Source organism: Argentina anserina, chromosome 6 (genome assembly GCF_933775445.1).
Source record: "Argentina anserina chromosome 6, drPotAnse1.1, whole genome shotgun sequence".
Classification (NCBI taxonomy): domain Eukaryota; kingdom Viridiplantae; phylum Streptophyta; class Magnoliopsida; order Rosales; family Rosaceae; genus Argentina; species Argentina anserina.
The window spans coordinates 6,482,886-6,506,713 of record NC_065877.1 but is presented as its reverse complement, the minus strand read 5'-3'; the positions used below and the strand labels follow the sequence as shown (position 1 = coordinate 6,506,713).

Genomic DNA, 23,828 nt, shown 5'->3' with positions numbered 1-23,828 from the left:
AGCAATAATGGAGTGACGTCATTACATCAATCAGACGGTGAAGGACTCGACACGTGTCAATAGGAGAGTGAAGAGTTACTCAGTTTAATTTCGACCCGACCCGGATCCGAGAGGTGATATAATTGCAGCCCGGATAAAATTTTACAGAGAAATATAGCAGTGGCGAAGATGGATAAACCCTGAACCTCTCTCAGAGATCAACCATGGCTTCATTTCACCTCTCTCGCCCACTGGTCTTAAATCCAAGTAGCTCAATTCCTAAACTCTACGAAGCCTTAAACCCCCAGTTCTTCAATCTTAAACCATTCAGACCTCACAAGCTAAACCCAATCCGAGCTTCCGGGGAAGACAATGGAAGCGTCGAAGATCCCAAGAAGCCAGCTCGCCGTGGCCGGAAAAAGGCCTCAGCTTCCGCTTCATCTTCACCGCCGAAGAAAACCCAGCGCGCCAAAAAAGCCCAGGTCGAAAACGGCCCAGTAGAACCCGAATCTGAGGAGTCGGAGCTCGAAGATTACGACGACGGCATCGAGTTCCCCTACGACGACCCGCCGCTCGTCTGCTGCTTCGGGGCGGCCCGGAAAGAGTTCGTCCCGACGGTCCGGGTCTCCGACAACCCGATGCACCCGGATATCTACTCCCAGTGGAAGATGCTCCAGTGGGACCCCCCGGAGTTCTCGCGCGCCCCGGGTTCTTCGCCGTCCAACGTGGCGATCTCGCACGTGCGGCTCGGCGGGAGAGCCGCGTTTATGGGGAAGGTCGGTGGGGATGAGTTTGGGAGCGAAGTGTTGTTGATGATGAACAAGGAGAAGGTTCAGACACGCGGCGTGAAGGTGGATACGAGTGCGAAGACGGCTCGCACTTATATGAAGATTAAGTTTGATGAGGAGAAAATGTGGACGGAGACGGTGAAAGAGTCCGCCGAGGATTCCTTGCTCCGGTCAGAGCTCAACCTCGCCGTGCTTAAAGAGGTATGCAACCATGCACAATGACTAGACAAGCAATTGTTGTTGTACATTTAGTTGTAAAGTACTGTTATTGAATCGCATTGTTGTTTGTGTGTGGAAATTTAAAGGTTTAAGCAGGGTTTTGATGTGTTGTGCAGGCTAGAATATTCCACTTCACTTCAGATGTCTTGACATCAGCGTCAATGCAGCCAACCCTTTTCAGGGCTTTAGCGTATGCAAAGAAGTTTGGAGGGCTTGTGTTTTTCGACTTGAATTTGCCATTGCCGTTGTGGAAGTCGCGTGACGAGACTAGGGAGTTGATGAAGAGGGCGTGGAATGAGGCGGATGTGATTGAGGTTTCGAGGCAGGAGTTGGAGTTTCTTTTGGATGAGGAACATTATGAGAGGAAGAGGAACTATAGGCCGCAATACTATGCTGAGAAGTTTGAGCAGACCAAGAAGCGTAGAGATCATTACCATTACACTCAGGAAGAATTAGCTCCCTTGTGGCATGATAAACTTAAGTTTTTGTTTGTGACAGATGGGACGCTTCGAATTCATTACTATTCGCCTTCGTTTGATGGTGTTGTGATTGGAACAGAAGATGTGCTCATTACTCCATTCACTTGTGACAGGACTGGTTCTGGTGATGCTGTTGTAGCAGCTATTATGAGAAAGTTAACCACTTTCCCTGAGATGTATGAAAATCAAGATGTTTGTGAAAGACAGCTTCGCTTTGCAATTGCAGCAGGGATTATATCACAGTGGACTATTGGTGCTGTTAGAGGTTTTCCAACCGAAAGTGCAACTCAAAATCTCAAGGAGCAGGTTTATGTCCCTTCAATGTGGTAGTGTAGACCAGACCCTCAACAGCTTTTGTCATTGTTGAAGATCTTGTCTATCAAGAAATGTGAGAAGTAGTTTGCATCAAATGTATACTTCGCATGAACTCTTAAGCAGGCCATTGTTGTGTTTCACATCTTTTAGGTGATGAGTGGCTTTTGAACTAGCTTTTTTTTTTTGGTCTGAACTTTTGAACTAGCATTAGTAATCAAAATATTCATTGTCCCTTCAGTAATTGTATTTACTAAGCTTCCCCAGCTGATTTGGCTGAAAACCTATCTGTCTATGTCCGATTGATTCTATATAAGTTCAAATCAAGGCAGAGAATGAAAATGAGTGAAAGTGGTTTTCTATAACTTTGTATGAAATTACATTCGGCTTCACAAACATGCTCATTTCTCACAATTTGTAGACCATATCAAAGAAAGAATAATGAATCAATGAATTACTATAACTCCCTTCTGGGGGCGACGGCAAATCCTGTGTCCTACTGAAACTAAACTGACTTTTTCCTAACTATATGCCACCCAGTCTTCTCTGCTTTCTGCATCACTGCCAAGTCCGTCACCTGTAGCTTGTAGGTACAACATAACCGAAACATGTACTGCAAATCACAAGGGAAGCCTCAAAACTTCTCAACTCATCAGCAAGTACAGTTTCTGACTTAAGCAAGCACTTCATATCAGCTTGCTGCCATTTGCAATGGTATGTGCTTTTTACAGTATGAGCGTCAACAACTTATCTTTGCGAAGAAACCCTTATGCTCCTTCTCACGTCAGATTTCATGCTAGCAATTTTTTCCTGTGAATTGTTACAGATACAACCAGGAAAAGGATTTGCATAAAAATTTTCTTCCAACCTGGGTGACTCTCCTATCTGTCTAACATATGGTGCTCCCAGCCGATCAGAATGCAGAGTTCTAACCTCCGAAGAAAATTCTTCCCATGTTACATCGCCCTTATCCAACAGGTCAACCAGTTTCACAAAATTTTGTCTGAAATGAAAATTATGTCATGTCAGATCAACTAATCGAAAGCAAGAAGTGGGTAATTCAGAATTAACAAATGAAGTGCCTGGCTTATAAGCCACCAACCTGTCAGGGTTAATAGTCTTCCGAAATCCTTCAAATCTTCTATGGCCCTGTACTGCCTTGGCCATATTCCCATCATATGTATATACAAAGACATCACTCTCTAGTGCTAGTATGTAATCCAAGGCAGCAAGGCGATTTTGATATGGCTTAAAGGGGGCTAACTCTTCTTCTGTTGCAAGAGTGTTATGAGTGAAGACATTAGGATACTCGGTGCGAAATGCAGCCATGCTATTGCTGCCATATATCTCCCCAGCAACAATGTATATTGTTGTCGATGGAGGGTATCCCATGGCCTTGAGGAACAGGGCTGCCTCTGTAGGGGAAAATGGGCATCCACCCTGGAGTCTTCTCTCTTCACTATCAATCTCTTTCTCCTTCCAATGTTTAACACTGTACCTCATATCCCGAAGTTCCGCGTCTTCCTCTGCAGTAAGGTTGTGGCTGCAGCCAGTGAAAGCAAGCATGTCTTTCTCATATCTGCAATCAAGAACGGTTTTACTTGGTTAAACTGTTAACCTACTACAAAACTAGATAACTCCAAGATAATCCAAACAAACCATAGGTACCTTAAATGAAGAGCAATATATGGATTGCCGTTTCTCCGTAATCTATTGACCAAAACTTTCCCGAGATCCTCAATCTCCTTCGTATATCGGAGACCAACATAATTGGCACGGCACCTCAGCCTTTGAATGGAACTTGCAAGTCCATTATTAGCAAGACGCGAATCAGTGTGGGTAAACTTTATAACCTTATGCTTTTTCAACACCGGTATCATTTCGCTTCTGTAATAACTAGCCTGCATATGAAGCATAATCTTAGACATAAATCCCCAAAACAACACAACGGATCAAATGTCACATACATTCTCAAGTAAAATCCGAACCTTAGACCAGGAGATGGGAGCCTTCAGAAGGGGCTTTGTAGCTGCATAACGGGTAGGCAAGTACTCTATTATCTCAATATCATCTGTTAACACTTCTATGAAGTGTCTCCAGTCAAATATATCTTTAAAACCACTGCAATACAGTAGAGCATTTGATCAATACAATGAAATGAGTAACTAGTTAGGTGCAAATTCACATACGACGCATATTAGCTGAAAATAGGCACCTTGGATCAGTCCAGAAAGACTCGTGGTCTAGATATGGGAGCACGAGAGTAGCATTCATTATCTTTGCAACGGCTACCATATCACATATCTGTAACATCAATTGGCCTAATATATAAATCTCCAAAAAAATATATAATGGTAAACTAGGACTTAGGAAAATTACATATTACAGTAGGACAAATTTGCGAAAGAACTCTTACCCCTGTTCTCATCTGATTCAATCCACCATTGGCATGAACAAGGAGATAGCCATTGGTTTTTGATCCTGTTCCTGCAGGAACATCAATATTTGCAAAAATTAATTAACAGTTGGTTAGAGCAAACCAGCTGGGCTAATTCAGTAATGAAATGAGAAACTTACTTATCCGATTTTTGGGTCGGGTAATGCATTTACTAAAATCATCATTGTTTGGTTTCATCCATATTCCTGGAATCTGTAAAAGAATGTAGATTTCAACATCAATGCCAATAGATCACAGGCTTCACAGCATTAAACGTCGACTCAACAGCCCAAAATGAAGAAACATGTGAATTAAAATAGCCATATTGAATTTTTCAACAAAGACCAATCAACCAGATTAAATCCAAAGGGGTGCATCAAAACTGTGATGACAAATGTGAAAAACCTTTAAGAAAGAAACAGAGTAGCTCTTTCCTTTTCTTTTTTCTAAATGCAAACCCAGAAAGTAAATCAATCAAAAATTGGAACAAACACAATCAACCTCCCAAACCCAAATCAGCGTAGTTGAAAATGGTCACAAAGGTAAGACCTTTAACCATAAACAACACGAAGTTTCTTTCCAAGTAGAATCCAGAAAATATTAAGAACCAAAGAAAAAAACGACTTGCCGTATTCTGTTCATCCAAAAGACGCTTGGGCATGGAGGATTCCGATTGGGAAAACGACAGTCTCTCGAGAATCCGTTTAGGCACGGCAGCCTGGTCCTCCTCCGTGACTGCGCGTTGAGCCGCCGCCCACTCATCATTGGCCGTCTTCAAAATCAAAAGCCTCCCTTCTGTCCTCCTCACCCCATAACCAACGTCCACATGTCCCCCCAAGAACGCGAACGTCAAGAACACAGACACAACCGCCATCAACGTCAACGTCCCCAAGATCTTCCGGCCGAGGCTCCGGCCCGACCGGACCGACAGCAGCCACGCCTCGGGAATACAAAAGAACACTCTCCGGCGAAGCAGCAGGTACTTTATCACAGGCGAGTAATGGTTGCTGTGGACGTGGGACCCGGCGCCGGAGACAGAGCCGTTACAGGTCGGGTCGCTCTCCTCGTCGTCCTCGTCGGAAGAGGGATCGATGACGTCAGGGTTGATCTTGCTTACGTTGTTGATGCTGGTCGGGACGGCCGAGGAGACGGCGGAGGCGTCCATGGGGCCGTCGGCGACGCGTCGTCTGGTAGTGGTGGGGAGCGCGAGGGCGGCAGAGGCGGTGGTCGGGGTTGTACTTGACGAGCTGGTCGGGCCCCCCGACGACATTGCCGGCCGGCACTAACGTTGTTCAGTTTTTTAAGTGAAAAAAAACAACGCAGGATGTCGGAATCCGTTTGTTTCTCCGAGAAAGAAAGACAGTAGAAAAATGAAACAGAGAAATAACGAGGAACAAGAAAGAAAGAACAAAGAATCGCGACGGTTAGGGATTGTGGGTTTCGATATTTTGGTTTGGTTTTTTTTGCTTTGTTTTTTGTTTCGGGTCCGAAATCTTAGGCCATCGGCCCAGGAGAGAAAGGTGGAGGTGTTTATATAAAGAAGAAGAAGGGAAGTAGAAGAAGAAGAAGATGGGTATTATTATTGTTATTATTCTTCGGAATATATAATTATTCAATATTCATAAAATCCCCCCACTGAATCTGAAACTCTCTCTTTCGCTCTAATGGTGGATCTGCACGTCTTTAAAATTTCTTTCAGAGATAGAGAGACCAGTTTTTATCGTTGGGCGGGCTTGAAGGTGACACAGGAAGTGACGGTCTTAGCCCTGGTGAGTTTCATCGTAAGAATTCGATTTTATTTTGGGTCGTGAGAAATCCACCTAGGCTCGCTTAAGCATTGACCAGTCCACCTGTACTTTCTCGTTGATGGTCAGTAAAATACAAAACACGATTCACGCGAAAATGTTTTAGTTGCAACGGTGGTTTTTTAGCTTTTTATGTGCATAACGGCGGTTAATGCTAAATTGCGAAACAGTCGCTAAATTTCATCCTTAAACAGTGACTAATATTGACTCATTAGTCATTAGTGATTCCTAAAATCAATGCATAAAAAGGTACCTTTTACACCTCTTAAGTTGGAAAAAATTAGTTGCAAACATAATTTATGCCACAATTTGTAACAATTATCTTAAGAAGCTAAGGTTGAGTTGGTCAATAATAACACGACGTACGTACCAAAACTAAACTATTAATACAAATAATGTACAAGTGTTTTTTTTTATCAAAAGAAAAAATTCACTGAAGAAGAATTACAGTAATTTTGAGACAGTAATCCAACAGCCTAAGATTAGTCCACTAAAAATATAAGTTAGGTTGATGATACAAAATATCATTTCAGTAGAATCAGTCTTGATATTATTATGACCGTTAAATCCATTCTACTTGTATATTACATGTAGTAATCAACAAATACTTTTCTTTTTTGGTTATGAATTCGTTAATCAACCATGTCATGCTTTACCTAACTTCACTCGATTACGAGTTGCAAGTGACTACTACTAGTACGTACTGACACAAGATGTCAACATAAAATTACGGATCTACTATGAATTTTGAGGGCACACATAGCTTTTTCGGATTTTGATGAACATAAGTGGAGTTGAAGTAAAGCAATGGTAATTTCCTGCTTATCATAAAGTTTAAAATTATTTGGTTTGAACTCATGTATAAAACAAAATGTTTGTTGTATGCTTTTACATCATCATCTCACTCAAAGCTAATAACTATTGAAGGTGAACCCTTGATTCCTCTGCCATATAGCCACATGATTTGGACTTGGTAACTAGCTACTGACTAAGACAATCGTTAAGAAGATCCTAAATTTAGGGTATACTCGATAATTCATCATTTGGCATGGAACCCTCCCCTACGCTTGTGTATCTTTCCATGTGAGGTGTGACAGGAATGGAACGTTTTGTGCCTTTAGGCTCAAGAAAGCTACATTATATTTCATCTTCTATTCTTATGTTGGCTAGCAAGATACTAATAATTTTTAGGGTCTAATAACGTTTATATTGAACTGGGAGATCCATTAAATATGGCCCTTGTCATTTCGAGTAGTTCATACTTCATTTCGAGCCATCAAAGACCCTAGTCGTGAAAAGAACGACATATGAAATGCTAGAATTGCAGGCTTTGTCTTGTGCGTGTACACATTCGATCATCTTATTAATTGTATTTGATTGGGGGTAATGCTTAGTATGCTTTCAGTTAGTGTCCCATTCCTTGTATGGTATGCACATACACATCAAATTCGAGATCCCTTTGCCACATTTTAAGACGTGGGGGCACGAACTTGTTATGAAATTAATTGTCTTGAATCGATTCGTAGCTACTGTCTTAAATTAGAAAATTTCGGTAAAGTATTCGTACATATAAGCCAGACCTATAATCTATCTAAGACCTCTCTATGATACATCTCCCTTCGATAATGTATTGGCATTGGGTAAAGCTTATGATATAAGTTATGTGACAAGCAATGAGTTTTAGTTACGTTCTTTTGGTTCGAGATTTACTGTTTCGGACACAAATTCAACACAAAAGTTTTTGACAGCGATTCATCAATATTTTTCTTGTCGTACATGTGAGACAATGAAGACTCATTTCTCATACTTCGCTCATGCATTACCAATATCATGATGAACATAGTAGTAATTTATTTATGGTTTGATCAACAGATCTTTTATCTTGGTCAATATAAATTATATAATGGATTTTGGCGTTTCAGATTTCAAATAGTATTGCTTTTTTTTTTGTGTGCTTATACTTCACGATTAGGAACATAAGTTAATGCCTAAATTTCGAGAGAAATGATACAATTTTTGTGTTTCTGTTTACCCAAAAGGCAAAAATACAGGGGATTGAAATACTATTAATTTAACTTTTCCATTTTGAGTGACATGTATATATATTTTTTATGAATTTTTTTATGAAAATTATTTCCAAAAGTGTGTATATACAATTTTAGACTGTGAATTTCACTCTCCAAAATATATATAACTATTAGTCTCGTACTCATACAATGCACATGTTTTGATCACATAATTTACATAATTTTATTTTACTTGTATTTTGTTAAAGACAATCTTTTAACAAATAATAATTTTGATAAAACACATTAATGAAACATTTGTATTTTTACATAATTATTATTATGTCGATGTGTGAGGATAAAATTATAGAGATGTAAATTTAACAGTTCATAATTTAGTGAAGTTTTTGAGTGCTCACTTTATTGTAGTAGAGATATACATTTTTTTCTTTGAAATAATAGAGATATGCATGGTGTATATTGAATCCAATTAAGATGTTGATTACCTTATATACACATATGTATGGAAGAACTACCAGTAAACCCTTGTAACATCAAGAAATTATTGGGTTTTGAACAAAACGAGCCAACGCTAGACATCAACTTTCTTTCATAATGCTTGCTTTATGAAAACCAAATCAAAACCTAACTTCCAGAGGATGAAAATAGAGCTACATAAGTCCACCGCACCAACCAATTTGGATAAATAGTGAAAACCACGGGTGAAATTTACCATGAAGGGTAATCTGGGGATAATATTTTGCCGTGCAAATCTAGTAGTACCCACTGTATCAAGGGTCTCAGAACGTTCCTCGATCCTTGAAGAAAAACACTTTGCGTAGCTGTCACTCGGCCACGTACTCCCTCTGACCACAATTCCATTTTTAGACAATTCAACCCTCCACATGGCGCGTTCACGAACCTCTTCCCCCCGTATACGACACGACACATTACGTCGGCTGCTGCATCCAATTTTGTCCTGACGTGAAAATCCGACCGTTGAAGATGATCTGACAATTCCTTAAAGTCTACAGTCGTTGGATTCGGTGGTCGATGGGATACAATGATGCCGGTCTGTGGTGCAGAACTGTAGGTGATGATGGCTCACGACAGCTTGACGGTGTCGTTTTTCGGAGAATGAGGCGGTGACGAATGGCACAGAGTGGTTTTCAACGCGGTCTGTCGAGCTCGCACGTTCTGTCGTTTTTTGGGATTGCAATGAAATCATCATTTTGGTAAATTATAAGCAATAATAAATTATTAGTCCACTTAGTTAGAAAATAAAGAAAAAAAACAAGAAGTTTGAGGCATTCTTGATTCTGTGCTACAGCATACAGAATCCCTAAAATCCAATTTACTTGCGTTCACATTTGCAATGTGCCCAAATTTCTAATCTAATTTTCAAAGCAGAAAGTTAATTTTGATTAATTAAGCACTAGTGATCTAGTGTCTTAGTCTCCCTCATTAAATAAATATTGTGAGTTTGATTTATGAAAGACTTGTTATAGCATTTTAATTATTTACTTGATAAAATAGTATGAGCAAGTTCAGTTTGAGAGACGAAAATGTGGCATTTGCTATTATTTTATTTAATGGTATTATGCAGTCTCTCATTTATAAGTTGGAGGTCATAATTTTTTTACGGAAATATTAGTGGTAGCATTTTAATTTTTTGTCTCATGAAAACAAAAATTGGACAGGTTGTATAGTGGATGAATGGATGAAGTGGATTGAAAGATTTGGTAGAAGCTAAAAATGTATTAAGTAGACTGTGGCAGCTAGTCATGCCTAAAATTATTTCATGATCATAATGATTTGATCTTTATGTTTTAGTGGGTACCCAACTAACTAATTTTCAATTCAGGTCAATAATTTGCTGAATGACTATATATCAACCTATCCCGTTTGCATTCGATGAACTTGGAAATATGGTGGCAAGAAAAATGCAAATTCAAAAAGTGAATATTATAAGAATTAAGAAGACACTATTGTACCCGCTAAGACTTATATGCATATTGATGTACATGTACTGTACATAGCATATTACATGGTTAACAAATTTAGAAATACAAACCATGTATTCTAATGAAAATAGTAATCAAATAAGTTCGATCATTTACTTTGTGTACTTCCTTATGAACAAGAAGAACTATGTTTTTTGTTTTCAACTGTCAATGTTAAAAACTCAGAATGTTTGATTGCGTCTACTTTGTATTTTCTTCTGTATATTTTTGTCTCCCAAGGAATAGAATATGACTTTTGCCCAAAAAATAGTGTAATAATAGAAAAAGAATGAAAGGATGAGCTAGAAATGTTCTGTATGGAATCATAGGACAACCAAATGTTTGAAGTGATTAGGGTCCACACGCCCGATTACAACATTGAACATTGTTTGGTGAACGCAGGCCTTACAGCAACACCACTCACTAATTCTTGCCACGAGTCCAAAAACCACATCTCCCATTCTCATTGAAAATGATCTTATTGCATTCCCCTCTTGTTCATGGTCGAATTTATTCTATGTCGATAGTTGATGATTGTATAAATCTCAAATTTCTTTCGAGAAAAATAATTCAAATTCTTCAATTCATAAGATATTATCAGAGAACAACGTTTAGCGTGCGAAGATTTTTAAAATTTATATGAAAATGAGATGAAGTTGGAAAATGGGGCTCCATTAACCAAAAGAAAGAAGGTGGTTGACCACAGAGTAGAATTGAAAGATCGTTTCAATGTCCATAGACCAAACTAAAAGCTGATTGATACAGATTTGACGTCGCTGACTCATTGTCATATTTAAGTGTGCCTCCACTCCACTGCGTTTTATACCAATATTACTCTAGCTAGTTGGTACCTATAAATGAATCTCAAATCTTCTTCCGGAAACAGTATCGGAATCCTTCAGTATAAACTCCATTAACGGGACCAAACTATGTTCCCTGTGCGAAGCTCGGAATTTAAACCGGAATTAGGCAGAAGTTGGAAAGTGATGTCCAATAACCAAAAGAAGGTGGCGGACTTGTGGGCTGTAAGTGGGAAGATTTTCTCAAAATGGTCCATAGTCCGGCCAACTGAGTATTATTAATTTATTATGTGGCTCATTCCGATTCCAGGGTCACCGCCACACTCATGGCATGTTTACTTACTTGGAATGGAGTTGTATTCCGTTGGAATCAATTACATTCCGGCGTTTACTTGCCAAGAGGAATGAAATTCGTGGTGGGACCCACCTCCAAAATTCATTCCGATTCCGGAAATGTCATGGAATTGTAATACCAAGGGGGGAGGTGGGAATGAGAGGGAATGGGAGGGAATGAACATTTCTTCCAAAAATATCCTTACCCATCTACTTATATTAGTTGTGTTTGGTTAGCCATAGGTACAAAATGACCTTAATAAACCTCTACTTAATTAGCCATAGGTACAAAATGACCTACTTAAATACATATTTTGATTAAGTGTTGTAAAGAAAACACTAAAGAGAAAGTTTTTTCCTATTTGTAAAAGGGTATTTTGGTAATTAACTTAAATTTAATTCTGATTCCTTATTACAAGTAAACAACAACAATCGTAACTAGTTTCTTTCCTATTCCTCCATATTATTCCATTCCGTCTCTCATTCCTTCCGATTCCTATTCCATATTAATTCCATTCCGAGTAAGTAAACGTGACATCAAGTTAATGCTTCTCACCCTCACAGCATTGCCTTCATGTCATCATTGTCATCTATTTCAAATAGGGAAGCAGGAAGCAACTCCATACAAGAGTTCGGTCGAAGTAGCACATTGCCTTAATCCGGGCATACATAACTTTTTTTTATAAAAGGAGTTTGCCAACTTCCATTTCCATAGTATGCAAGACCTTGACAAACGGTAACAAACAGACTCTACTCACTACAATAGACTTTACAGTGTAGACAAATCTAAAACTTAAGTATATTATTCCCATTCCCCACTGCTATTCATGTAGCAACATTATTTTATTCTCACCAAAACGAGTAAACAATCACTCACACATGATAGGATGAAGATGAATTGATGATACAGTATAGCTTTCCAATCTTGGAGAAGTATCTCTGCAATGTTTACAACTTCAACCACTCCAAGCACGGGCAGAAGCCCCAGCAAAACCGAGCGGGGTAGTAGTCCTTTAGATACACCTCCCGGCTATAGCCGATGATGTAGAAACTGAATAGCCGGCTGCGATGAGCCATTGTGACACGTGTCACTGGAACCACGGATATGGTGTGCCTTTCACTTATGACCCTCGCGGAGAGAGGGACATGAGCTCTGTCGGCAATCACTTCTGATGAGAACTTGTTGAGGAAGTAAGAGTCGGCAAAGAAGGCTGGAGTGCACTGATATGCCTGGGTGTTGCACAACTGGACACCTTTGGCTCTGTGGAAAACATCATCAGGAACAGATGCTGCTCCGCTTGTTGCACTTACCTTTCTAGTTGAGAGAGTCTTCCTGTGAAAGGAGTTCAATTTTTTCCTTAACAAAAGATTTTCATGCAGGGGTTTCTTACATAATCAGGAGATGTAGAAAATTAAAACTTGGGATAGTTGCAGGGTGCACTAAAATGGACCAAGAGATTTTGTATACTTCTCATCTCCGGTTGGTTACCTCAAACAGTGGGGAACAAAATTTCCCACTTCTCCATATTATGTGTACATAAGTTTTACCATTTCAAATGGTGTGGCATAAAATTTCTGAGAGATCTAATAAGCATCTTGTAGGGGGCATAATCTGGAAATTTGTGAATCAAGAAGAAACATACATACCATCTAACAAGGGCAACATTGCGGGACCGAAGAGAACCACTCCCTTTGCAAGTCAAACATTTAACTAAACCACGTGATCCACATGTTGCACAAGGAATCTGTCCCTTACCATTGCAAGTCACACATCTGCATAGCCAACACCAATGATATCCAGTAGTTTAGTGCACTGTATCATGTTTCAGCAATCAAAAGGCTGTTCTGATACCATTATTTTTCATATGGTTAAATTACAGCAGGATGTTGCATGAGAAAATCATCTCTGAAAGGGTTAGATGGGAAGACGGTCTTATTATAGACTAAAACCAATTACATCATAAGTATAATTATAATTAGATGAGATAAACATTACGCATCTCACATTGAGTCAGATCCATCTTTATGAGCAATCAAGCCCCTCCCATGACATGCAGAGCACTGCGCCATCTGGTTCTCTTTGTACGATCCAGGTTCTTGATTCGCATTGCATGTGGGACATACAGTATCCCCTCGCCCATCACAACCTGTAACATCTCGAACTTGTTATTAGAACTTAGAGAAACAAGATTAATTCATTACAATTATTAAGACAACTTTGCCTAGAATCATTCTAAGAAAAAAAAAACACTTTGCGTGGATTTATACTCGACGAATTAGAAAGAAACGAATTAAAAAGAATAGAAACATAGTCAAGAGTTCATCTTCACTACTTTTCCAAATTCATGGTTCCAGATGAACCAGATCATTTACCTGAGCATTTCGCAATGGACTCTGAATGAGGAATTATCTCCCGTGATTCTTTATGAGGTATAAATAAAACTGGAAATTGAGACTTCAAATCCAATTCCCAGATTCCCAGTTCTGGTCCCTTGTCCCTTCCATCGATACTGCCACCAAGGTATGGCTCTGTTTCTCTTACAGTTTCCCTTTCCTCAATGAAGGTATCTAGTGTACCCACATAAACATTGCAATCTTCCACTTTCAGAATTTTCCAGGTCCGAGCCGGACGACTTCCCCAACAGCATCTATGGCCAACATGATCAATAAGCAACTCTCGTATCTCAATTTCATCCAAAGTTTGCCTAAACATAAATATCGAGTGTTAGAAAACATAATTAACATAATTAAACATGATGATACTTCAAAGTTGAGCTTTAGAAAAATAGGCTCATAAGTTTCACAGACTATAGGCAATGTGAATTTGTTGATGCATGACTATATATACGACTAAAAAAACAAAAAGAAGGCAAGACTTAGAGGATTGAAGATAAGAGATTGTATATGTATCTGCTAGAGGCTGCCAAAAGGAAAATATGAAACCCTTCTGAGAAAAATGATAACATGCCTCTAGAAATAGGAGAGCAAATTTCCTTTACATTATAGTCTATTAACACTAAACAATCCAAGTTTCGAGTTCTAAGGAACAATACATGGCGATATGACTATGAATTCCTTAAAAGCCCTCATCACGTGTAGCACATTCAATCATTCAATTCAAATACAAGATCGGTTCAAAATTTCAAATGACATTGAACACCCTGGTGGAGAGTGTATTCCGGCCAATGTACCTGTGAAACTCACTTGTGGTGCTGCCAGGACCTCCTCCGTATCCACCTTGGTAGACGACAGCTTGTTCTGCAACAAAGAACCACAATTTTGCATCAAATGTCAGAGGAAATATGGGAGATATAACAGAGATTTATCCCCTCCTTTTGCCCCACGAAATGATCCAATTTTAGAAGAACCGAATCCAACATCTCAGGTCATATAGTTCATTCAACTCAGCCAAACTTATTCTGTATGAACTATCAAGTAAAATGCTTCCTAGTCCCAATTTAAACCAACTAATAAACTACATTTGTCAACAAGCACGTCTTGGAAGACAATAGACATAAAACAATAAAGAAACTAAACTACCAATATCAAATCTTTAGCAGCAATCTCACAACAACCTCGAAAATGATCAACACCCATGAATCAAAACAGAAAACCCATGTATTCTTTATATCATATAATAGGGAAAAATCATGTACCATCGGGATCAGGCTCCGGCGAGCTAAGCAGAGCGCTATGGAGGGAAGGTGGGTAGTGCTCGGAATAAGCCGCGGCAGATCGTATCTCTTCAACGCTGACTTCAGTTCCGGCCGAGGCAGCGGTGGGAATCACGGAGCCGGCTCTACCCACGTACTGATAGGAGCTCCAGTTCTCACTAGACTTCTCCCCCGATTCACTTGCTTGCTCTTCAATCAATCACCGAAACGAAAACCCATAAACAAAAGCAAACATAAACCCACAATTCAAATTCGATGGAGATTGAAGAGTGGGGGTTCAGAATGTACCTGAAAGCAGAGGCTGCTCCATTGTTGGTGTGAGGGAGTAGAGACAGAGGAAGAGAGCTGGAATTATAGTAATAATAATGATGAGATTTGCTTAGCGGGTAAGGAAAATAAACCGAGTCAGAGGAGATAATCAGATTGACACTCTGGGGTTGTTGGTGTCGTGTCGACTAGCTGCCTATCATAACGAGCGGGAAGGCGACCATCCGCTGATCAACCAGAGGTCCACGGACCTTTCTGCAAATATGAAAATTTACCAAGGGGTCCTTAATAATAATACCAAGATATCCAAATTTCAAGACCTAAACGAGCCAAGCTTGGTAGACTTATGTTCAGGCCTTCTTGGCTGCGGAGGTCCGTATTAAGATTTTGGTGTGGATTTCCATCTTTTTATCACTTTTTGATTAAATTTCCTCATCTCTACCGTCTAGTATCTAGATAATATTGTGTAGATCATCTCTGCAAAATTTCAGCTAATTTGGTAATCGTTAAGGCCCTCAAAATTGTGTTTTTCTGTTAAAAATATGAACGGTAACAGTTCGACAGAATTCGGTCCGTTCATTTATTATTCGATTTTGAGGGCCTTAACGATTACCAAATTGGCTGAAAATTTACAGAGATGATCTACACAATATTATATAGATACTAGACGGTAGAGATGAGAAAATTCGATCAAAAAATGGTAAAAATATGGACCTCCGCACCAAAATCATTGGTGCGGACCTCCGCATTTGAGAAAATCTGGACTTATGTTAACATAAGTGTCTACAACTTCCTATGATGTTCAAAGGTGGAGGAGCCTTGCTTTCTATTTTCTTCATTTCGTTGGTTTAATATTTAGAACTTTGAGAGAAGTCAGAGAATGATAGTGTGTATTTGTGACACGTGTCTTGATTTGAGACATACATGATAGTGTTTTCCTTCTATCTTTTAATAAGATGCGATACCAGGGATATGGATTTGTGAAAGTAAACAGCCTGTGAGTTCCAACTACAAGGCATAAGCTTCTGCCTCCTTTGCACATTGGCAAGGTTGAGTACAATCATGATATGATATGGAGTTCTCATACTCAAGTAAAACGTCCAAAGATAAGTAATTTTTAAACGGATTTCAAAGCATTACGTTGGGGTTTGGCTGTTGTGCAGCGCTGCATACCATACATACTGAATTGGACGGTGGATAGAGGATGTCTTAAAATACACGTGTGGTGTGTGGGGTGTATGTACGGTGAATTAGGGCCGCTGTACGTATACATCTTTGCAATATAGAATTTTCCTATTACGTTGTGGTAAACTATCAGAATAAATAATTATGCTATGTGAACACGAACTCATTGTGGTCGTTGATATGACAATTTCACATATTTAAGATTATTTTCAATACATTTAAATATACACTAATCACAAACTCTCGTGTTTGGACTATCATGAATAACAATTCAGCAATCAAACCGCGCCTAATATGAACTAGGGATTTTTTTAATGAACATCACAATCCTCATTCTGTGGTCGTTTTTTTAATCAAACCGTTCCAATATAAGTGTAGAATGCAAAGCAAACCTCACAATTCCATGTTGTGTTCAAAACACTAGTAAATGCCTACTCATGTAGCAAGCAATAATTCACTAGTTCAATAATACAAGGATGCCCGAAACGAATATACAATATCTCGCAAGAGGAAGATAATCAAGTAGGCTTCACAAACGAATTATGCTCTCTAAATTCTGAAACAACCATCCTTATCACTTTATGAGCACTGGGTTTCACAAACATGTGACTATCATCCAAGACCTGAATTATGAATTTTTCTTCCGTCGGCAGTGAGTTATCATAACTGATCAGGAGTTGCGCCATAAGTGCATCGCAAGAGATGAACAATCCCTTACTGGCATGCACCATCATGGATCAGGAACCTCAAAAATCCTCTCTCTCTCTCTCTCTCTCTCTCTCTCTCTCTGAGTTGCCGTAACTTCGGAGTTTCTCGGACAGACTCGAGTTATATATTTAATTATTTATAAACATCTCGTTTAAAGTCCTACAAGCCCTAGGAAACCCTCTTGGCTAAGGGATTGTATATATACTATTGGGCCTGGGCATGGGCCTAATTATTTCTGGGCTAAAATAAAACAGCTGCGTTCCTAGCGTACCCACACACACCCTCCTATCTTTCCCTCCTGCCATATATAACCCTCAAACTTCACTAGTCTTCGTATTAGGGTTTCCGCCTCCCACCATCACAAAAGACTCCAGTGCCGCCGCCGCAGCAGCTTCATTCGTTCGGAAATGGTGAAGGGTCGTCAGGGAGAGCGCGTCAGGCTCTACGTCCGTGGCACCATCCTCGGATACAAGAGGTATTAAACCCAAGTTCGCAGCTACTTGTGTAATCTCTGTCTTTGAGCTAAGGGAGTGTTTGGATTTTGACTTTAATTTATTGCAGGTCGAAGTCGAACCAGTACCCAAACACGTCGTTGATTCAGATCGAGAATGTGAACACCAAGGAGGAGGTGGGCTGGTACGCCGGGAAGCGTCTGGCTTACATTTACAAGGCGAAGGTAAAGAAGAACGGGAGCCACTACCGTTGCATTTGGGGAAAGGCGTCTAGGCCTCATGGTAATACCGGTGTTGTTCGCGCCAAGTTCACATCCAACCTTCCACCCAAGTCCATGGTATTTATTGTCTTCGGTTTTGTGGAAATTTTAGTGTTGATTCGATTGGTGTGATTGTCAGTTTGTTGATTTGGGGGGTTTGGTTTGATTGTGCAGGGATCCAGAGTCAGGGTTTTCATGTACCCCAGCAACATTTAAGGTACTACACTTTTTCCCGAGGGATTAGTTTGTGCTTTGTTTGAGTGTATGTGGCAATGCTCTTTGAATTCATAGTGTAAATTCAGCCAAGAAATCAATCACTTTGTTATTTGTAGATAGGTTTCCAGTGAATTAAATTCTTGTTTAGCTGTAAATGCGGTATTATCTTTCGATGTTTTGGTATCTTCTGATCAACAGATTTTGATCATGTGGTTGTTCTGCTTTGTTTTATGATGTACACATGGGTTTTGGTTGAGGGATTTGGTTTGGAACCAGTGTCTTCTGGGTTATGCTTGTGAATACTGTGGTTGAAACTCTTTTGGCCTAATTCTTAAAAAGCATGTTGAAGTAGAGTGTTTTACTTGGGGTTTTATTATATAGTGGCATTGGATAAAGTGTATAAAACTAAGAATGAAGATAATTCTTTTGTTTTCAATCTAAGGAGGTCATGAGTTCTGAGTATAATTATTTTCTTGTTTTTCTTTGCAAAATTTAAGCTATTGGTTTTTTGCACGATAGCAGTCTCACTTGGACATCCAGGTTGTATACCCCAAAATTTTTTGGTTGCCGTTTATGGTGGAATGATAATCTTTTGTGATAAACTAGTATGCTTTGTTGTTCTTGTTGTCACATCAACATCATCTAACAGATCTTTATGTTGGTTTGTGATGCAGGGGTGAGGCTAATGTAGATGACCGATTGGATTTGGACTGCCGCAGCTGTTTTTTTGCTTTTATGTTGTTTAGATTTGAACCTTCAAAAACTTAATGTACTGAGGAATCTGAGTTATTTATCTAAACGTTTGTTAGACTTATTGTTGTGTTCAAATCATTTCCTTTGCTGGCAATTTAACTATAATGAGTTGCGTAATGGAACTTTTGCTTCCGATTTTGGTCTTGTCTGAAAGAAGCCGTCATCATATTCACCTGCACCATCTCATATGCCATTGTTTACCTGGCCAATGTTTACCTTGTCAATGTTTACTTGCATGCCAATGGTACAGGCAGAAACTGTAGTCAGAAAGTCTTTGCAAATGAAATATTTTTCACACACCACTTCCTGTTAAACACTTGTGCTATGCTTGAGACGATCATATTTTCATAGTTCGTTAGAATGCGGAAAGCCAAGTAGCAGTTTCTGACATTCTGTCGAAGGTTCTTCCAACCCGGCACCTTTTCTGATCAGTGCTCTAAATCATAATTGTCCAGGTAAAACATTTGATATTCCATTCCAGGGAAGGCATTTCCATATTCATCAGCATCCAACCGTTTGATTGATCACAGACGATTAATCATATCAAATTGATCCGAACTCCCAAGAGCTTGAATAATTTTGGTGGCTAGGCACTTTACCGCTACAATGTTCTTGTTTTTGCTTATCGTACGAATTCATAATATATATTTAAGGTTTACTGGATTACCTGTAGAGCATCTGTTGATCGTTTTCCCTATTTTTTGATGGTAACACACATGAGTACGTGTTCGTCACAGGTCAACTTTCGTGAACAAAGGTTATAGGAATTCAGTCTCTGTTGTCTTGCTTACCTGCGTCCATGGGACTCGGGAACTACTTCAATCACCTTTTCTTAGTACTTGGTGCCATCATCAATCGTTCTGATCGATAATTCTCATAAAACTGGAGATGATCGATAAAATTGAGGACTTGAGGTGCTGCAGCCTTCAAGTAGCTTCAGTTGGTTGCAACTCATGGAAGTATTATGACTTGTATAACACTTCTGATAGCCAGTAATCCAGTATCATATGATGCTCCTTTAAATTTAGCTGTATCAGTTCCACTTTGGTTCTGTCCTTTTAAGTGTGTGGTACTTCTTGTAATCCAGATTTCATCCAAATACAGTAAATTAATGCGAATACATAGACAGGAATAGCCCTTAAATCTTTTCCTAAACATATGATTGTATTCTATTCTAAGACCATTTACCATTCCAATGCACAGTCAGAACTAGCTTCATGAATCCGTGACTTCTAATCCCTTTGAGTATGTTATACACTTTTGATTCCAATCTCTCTAACCTGAAAGACCCCATTTGCCCTGGAGTAAAGACCAAAACGAAACCAGTCCTAATCCAAAGGCAACCCAAAGTCGCCGGCGTTTGTCCATATATTAAGAGTCCGAAGCCGGCAAGCCCTACTTTTTCTCATTCAAGAAACGACGTCAATTTTGGTAATTACAATGAGTCCCTCCTAAACGCTGAAAGGTCCTCCATTTTGGCGTGCAAAACGCTTGGCATTCCTGACCACTACCTGATTTTGATCCCTCGACAGCCTCCGTCCGATGTCGAAACATTCCCCATAGGACCCCTCTTCCGTTGCTTCTCATATTCCTCTGTTTCAGACCTCCACCTTAACTTCTTCCTCATCTCGGAAACCTTTAGTTTTCCAAGTCTCTAATATTGTCGAAAACCAATGACCGCCGCAGACCCAAGTCCGATCCCATGGTCGACGATCGGGTGGGTGGTGTCTTGGTACGGCTCCAACATCGGAGTTCTGCTGATGAACAAGTATCTGCTGACGAATTACGGGTTCAAGTACCCGATATTTCTGACGCTGTGTCACATGACGGCGTGTAGTGTTCTGAGCTACGTGGCCATAGCAGTGATGAAGGTAGCTCCTATGCAAAGCGTGAGGTCCAAGGTTCAGCTGGCCAAGATCGCCGGACTGAGTGTCGTGTTTTGTTTCTCGGTGGTGTGTGGGAACGTGTCATTGAGGTACCTTCCGGTGTCGTTTAACCAGGCCGTTGGCGCCACCACGCCGTTCTTTACAGCGGTTTTGGCGTTTTTGATGATCAAGAAGAGGGAGGAGTGGGTTACGTATAGCACTCTCATTCCGGTCGTGGCCGGAGTCGTCATTGCTAGTGGGGTAAGCGTATTTTTCTCACTTCATACTATTGAGTTTTGATTATTCTGGTGAATAAATTAGTTTTTACTCTTTGGATACGCACTTTACTGAAAATGATTTCTTACCCGCCAATTTGGGTGTACAAATTGTTAGCTTGAACAAGAATCATATTTGCAAGATGCTTCATCTTTTTGGCTTTCATGTAAATCTCAATAATCACAATTTAACACGTTGATTTATAAATAAAAAGGATGAAACTTTAGATTTTTAACAACTATCCCAATGAAATCATGAAATGTGTTCACTTACAAGTTGGAGACTGGAGTAGGCTAAGTTTATTTCAAATTTTCAATACATCAGCGAGTTAAAATTTATGGAATTTGACATTGGTGTTCAAATTATATGTTTTATTATTATTCTTTGTTATAACTTTCCATAATTTGAGGGTCCGTCGTTACAATTGTTTTTTTTGGAGTTGGGGCCTTGCTGGAGCCATGAGTCTGTATCTAATGTGAGGTCTAGTTGGGTTAATTATTGAGCTTGACTGCTTGAGTCACCATGTTTGTCTTCTTTGGCCGACTCTTAATTCACAAACCATTGTAGCCTTTTCATTATTAATAATGTTCATTTTGATCTAAAAAATTAGAGGGTTACATAGAGGCGCTCAGCCTCTGAATACGAACAATGATCTGATAGGCACAGATGAAAGACTCATTCCCTCCAAAAACAATGACAATTTGTTACTTGTTTACTTAAAAGAGAAAGAAAAGCAAAGAATTACACTAGGATAAATGAGATAAATTATATAGTGTGATGCCTTTCCCTTGGTCTGCGTATTTGAAATATACAGAAGAGTGAAGAATTGTGAGCGTGAAGTTTGCAGTTATCTGGTTAACACTTCTGTTTTGGTTGTAGGGTGAACCAAGCTTCCAGCTTTTCGGATTTATTATGTGTATTACTGCAACAGCTGCCAGGGCATTCAAGTCAGTACTTCAACAAATTTTACTTTCTTCTGATGGGTAACATCTCTTTCCTTTGTTCTTCAATATAGTTGTACCCTGAATGGTGTTGATAGTCATTATGAATGATTTAATTTTTACCAATATTTTCCTACAGGGAAAAGCTGAACTCAATGAACTTGCTGTTATACATGGCACCAATAGCTGTGATCTTTTTGCTTCCTGCAACAATGTTTATGGAGAAAAATGTTGTTGGGATCACACTAGATCTTGCCAGAAAAGATATCAAACTTATTTGGTACCTCTTGTTCAATTCTTCTCTGGCTTATTTTGTCAACTTGACCAATTTCTTGGTCACCAAACACACAAGCGCTTTAACTCTCCAGGTAAATAACAGCAAACTGCCTTTCACAATCTTAGAACTTCCCTATCTTGATTCTAAGTTTTATTTTGAACAGGTTTTGGGGAATGCAAAGGGGGCAGTTGCTGTGGTTGTTTCAATTATGATATTTAAGAATCCTGTTTCAATAATGGGGATGTTGGGCTATGGACTCACTGTTGTTGGAGTCATTTTGTACAGTGAAGCCAAGAAGAGGTATAGAGTTGAACATTGAATTGATGAACCTATTTTCATTCTTTCTGGTACAAATGCTTGGAGCCAATGCCCTCCTGCACCCTTCTAACTTGGACTATTGTATGGGAAGTAGATCACCAAGTTCCCCAAAAAACCAATAACCCTGCAGATGTTCATCAGCAGCAGTAAATGGATTTATAACAAAGGTTTGATCTTCAACTCATTTTGGGACAGCGCAAAGGTTTCAACCAATGGCTATTATATCAGAAGAATCGATCAAATGACTTTAGTATTCTGTTTAATCTGAATGAGTTGTAGAAGCGTTGGTAAACAGAGCTTGAATGAAAAAGGAAGAACAAAAGTATTTTCCAAATTCCTGATTACAATACCATATACATTAAATAATTCTGAAACTATCAACTCTCACTCGTGTAGAACAGATTCTGCACTTGAATATTTTCTATTTAGTCGTATGCTCCCTATTCGTTTTTCTGTGTAGTGTTACACGTTGAAAGCCAATGAAGAATCAAGTACAAGTTTCAACAGAAGTTGAAGCTGCAGGTAAGTATATGTTATGCATTAGTTCAAGTGCTAACAGAAGATATGCTTTCCTCCTTTCTTATGTGAAAGCATGCAAGTCAACTGGAATTACTTGCTTAATTAGTTTAGGCCTGTAATTGCAATCTAAACACCAATGCCTTGAAGTCCTGAACAAAGCTACAAACTCCAGCAGCTATTCCTTCAAATCATTTAGTACATGCATTGGTTGGTAGGAGAATGGAATAAGATACCAAAGTGGGGCTTATCGAATTGGCCAAAATATATACAGATCGATCGATGTAGAATATGCATTCTGGTACAACTCCCAAATTTCACCAAACACTTAGCATTCTTATATGCAACTACCCATCTGGATTCTGGACCCTTTAAATTCACTCTTTTTATTATCTACAGAATCATACTTTGATTTCCCACGGAACCTTGCATCAGTCTACTTGAAATGATCTATATGGCCACCAAGCTTCCTACACAAAAGTGGTCCATTTGGACTTCATCATGTTCTTATCTTAGGACCCCCTTACTTATGACAGTTACCAATACCTCATGTGTCCTCAAATCTAAATAATTCCTCATCTCTGATATTCGTTGCCCGCACAGAATTTCCTTATTGCAAAAACAAGAGAAGAGTTACAAGACTGGAATTTGTATGATCTTTACTTGATTCATAGTTTGTTTTGACTCAAAACACAGATAAGATTGAGTAGCCGGAACGAGATGAATGAGGCAAATGACACATTGAAACTTCGCATAAGAGCCTAGACAGATTAGTACTTAAATTTACAATTGACGTGTAAAACTTATAATGAATCCAGACAACTCTTTTCCTCTGTATTACACCATGCAATTAAATCATCTAACATGTAATAAGTTTGGTGCTTATTTTTGGTTGGACGTTTAATCAGTCACCAAATTTGGTCCTCCCCATCTCTTGACCAAATCGAATACCACCACGT

General features: G+C 39.3%; 5 protein-coding genes across 5 annotated transcripts; 3 read left to right on the top strand and 2 right to left on the bottom strand.

The window, feature by feature from the left end:
- Nucleotides 1-166: 166 nt before the first annotated feature.
- Nucleotides 167-2,040, top strand: LOC126798007 (fructokinase-like 1, chloroplastic). The gene is made up of 2 exons (XM_050524822.1): nucleotides 167-968; nucleotides 1,103-2,040. Exons 1-2 carry the CDS (start codon nucleotides 204-206, stop codon nucleotides 1,793-1,795), a joined length of 1,458 nt encoding a protein of 485 aa, XP_050380779.1. The 5' UTR covers nucleotides 167-203; the 3' UTR covers nucleotides 1,796-2,040.
- Nucleotides 2,041-2,119: 79 nt separating this feature from the next.
- LOC126798003 (O-fucosyltransferase 19-like) lies at nucleotides 2,120-5,879 on the bottom strand. Its single transcript, XM_050524818.1, has 8 exons — nucleotides 4,843-5,879; nucleotides 4,355-4,427; nucleotides 4,194-4,264; nucleotides 3,993-4,081; nucleotides 3,766-3,898; nucleotides 3,446-3,678; nucleotides 2,880-3,356; nucleotides 2,120-2,780 (listed from the first exon to the last, which is right to left on the bottom strand). The coding sequence occupies exons 1-8, from the start codon at nucleotides 5,482-5,484 to the stop codon at nucleotides 2,525-2,527; spliced, it is 1,974 nt and encodes a 657-aa protein (XP_050380775.1). The 5' UTR covers nucleotides 5,485-5,879; the 3' UTR covers nucleotides 2,120-2,524.
- A 6,014-nt stretch (nucleotides 5,880-11,893) lies between these two features.
- Nucleotides 11,894-15,306, bottom strand: LOC126798009 (uncharacterized). The gene is made up of 7 exons (XM_050524824.1): nucleotides 15,124-15,306; nucleotides 14,818-15,024; nucleotides 14,353-14,419; nucleotides 13,535-13,866; nucleotides 13,167-13,308; nucleotides 12,809-12,934; nucleotides 11,894-12,494 (listed from the first exon to the last, which is right to left on the bottom strand). Exons 1-7 carry the CDS (start codon nucleotides 15,143-15,145, stop codon nucleotides 12,110-12,112), a joined length of 1,281 nt encoding a protein of 426 aa, XP_050380781.1. The 5' UTR covers nucleotides 15,146-15,306; the 3' UTR covers nucleotides 11,894-12,109.
- A 2,000-nt stretch (nucleotides 15,307-17,306) lies between these two features.
- Nucleotides 17,307-18,735, top strand: LOC126798021 (60S ribosomal protein L35a-3-like). The gene is made up of 4 exons (XM_050524836.1): nucleotides 17,307-17,470; nucleotides 17,557-17,785; nucleotides 17,882-17,924; nucleotides 18,598-18,735. The coding sequence occupies exons 1-3, from the start codon at nucleotides 17,403-17,405 to the stop codon at nucleotides 17,921-17,923; spliced, it is 339 nt and encodes a 112-aa protein (XP_050380793.1). The 5' UTR covers nucleotides 17,307-17,402; the 3' UTR covers nucleotide 17,924; nucleotides 18,598-18,735.
- A 1,235-nt stretch (nucleotides 18,736-19,970) lies between these two features.
- On the top strand, nucleotides 19,971-22,678 carry LOC126798015 (probable sugar phosphate/phosphate translocator At3g11320). Its single transcript, XM_050524829.1, has 4 exons — nucleotides 19,971-20,802; nucleotides 21,697-21,800; nucleotides 21,898-22,126; nucleotides 22,199-22,678. Exons 1-4 carry the CDS (start codon nucleotides 20,350-20,352, stop codon nucleotides 22,352-22,354), a joined length of 942 nt encoding a protein of 313 aa, XP_050380786.1. The 5' UTR covers nucleotides 19,971-20,349; the 3' UTR covers nucleotides 22,355-22,678.
- Nucleotides 22,679-23,828: the final 1,150 nt, after the last annotated feature.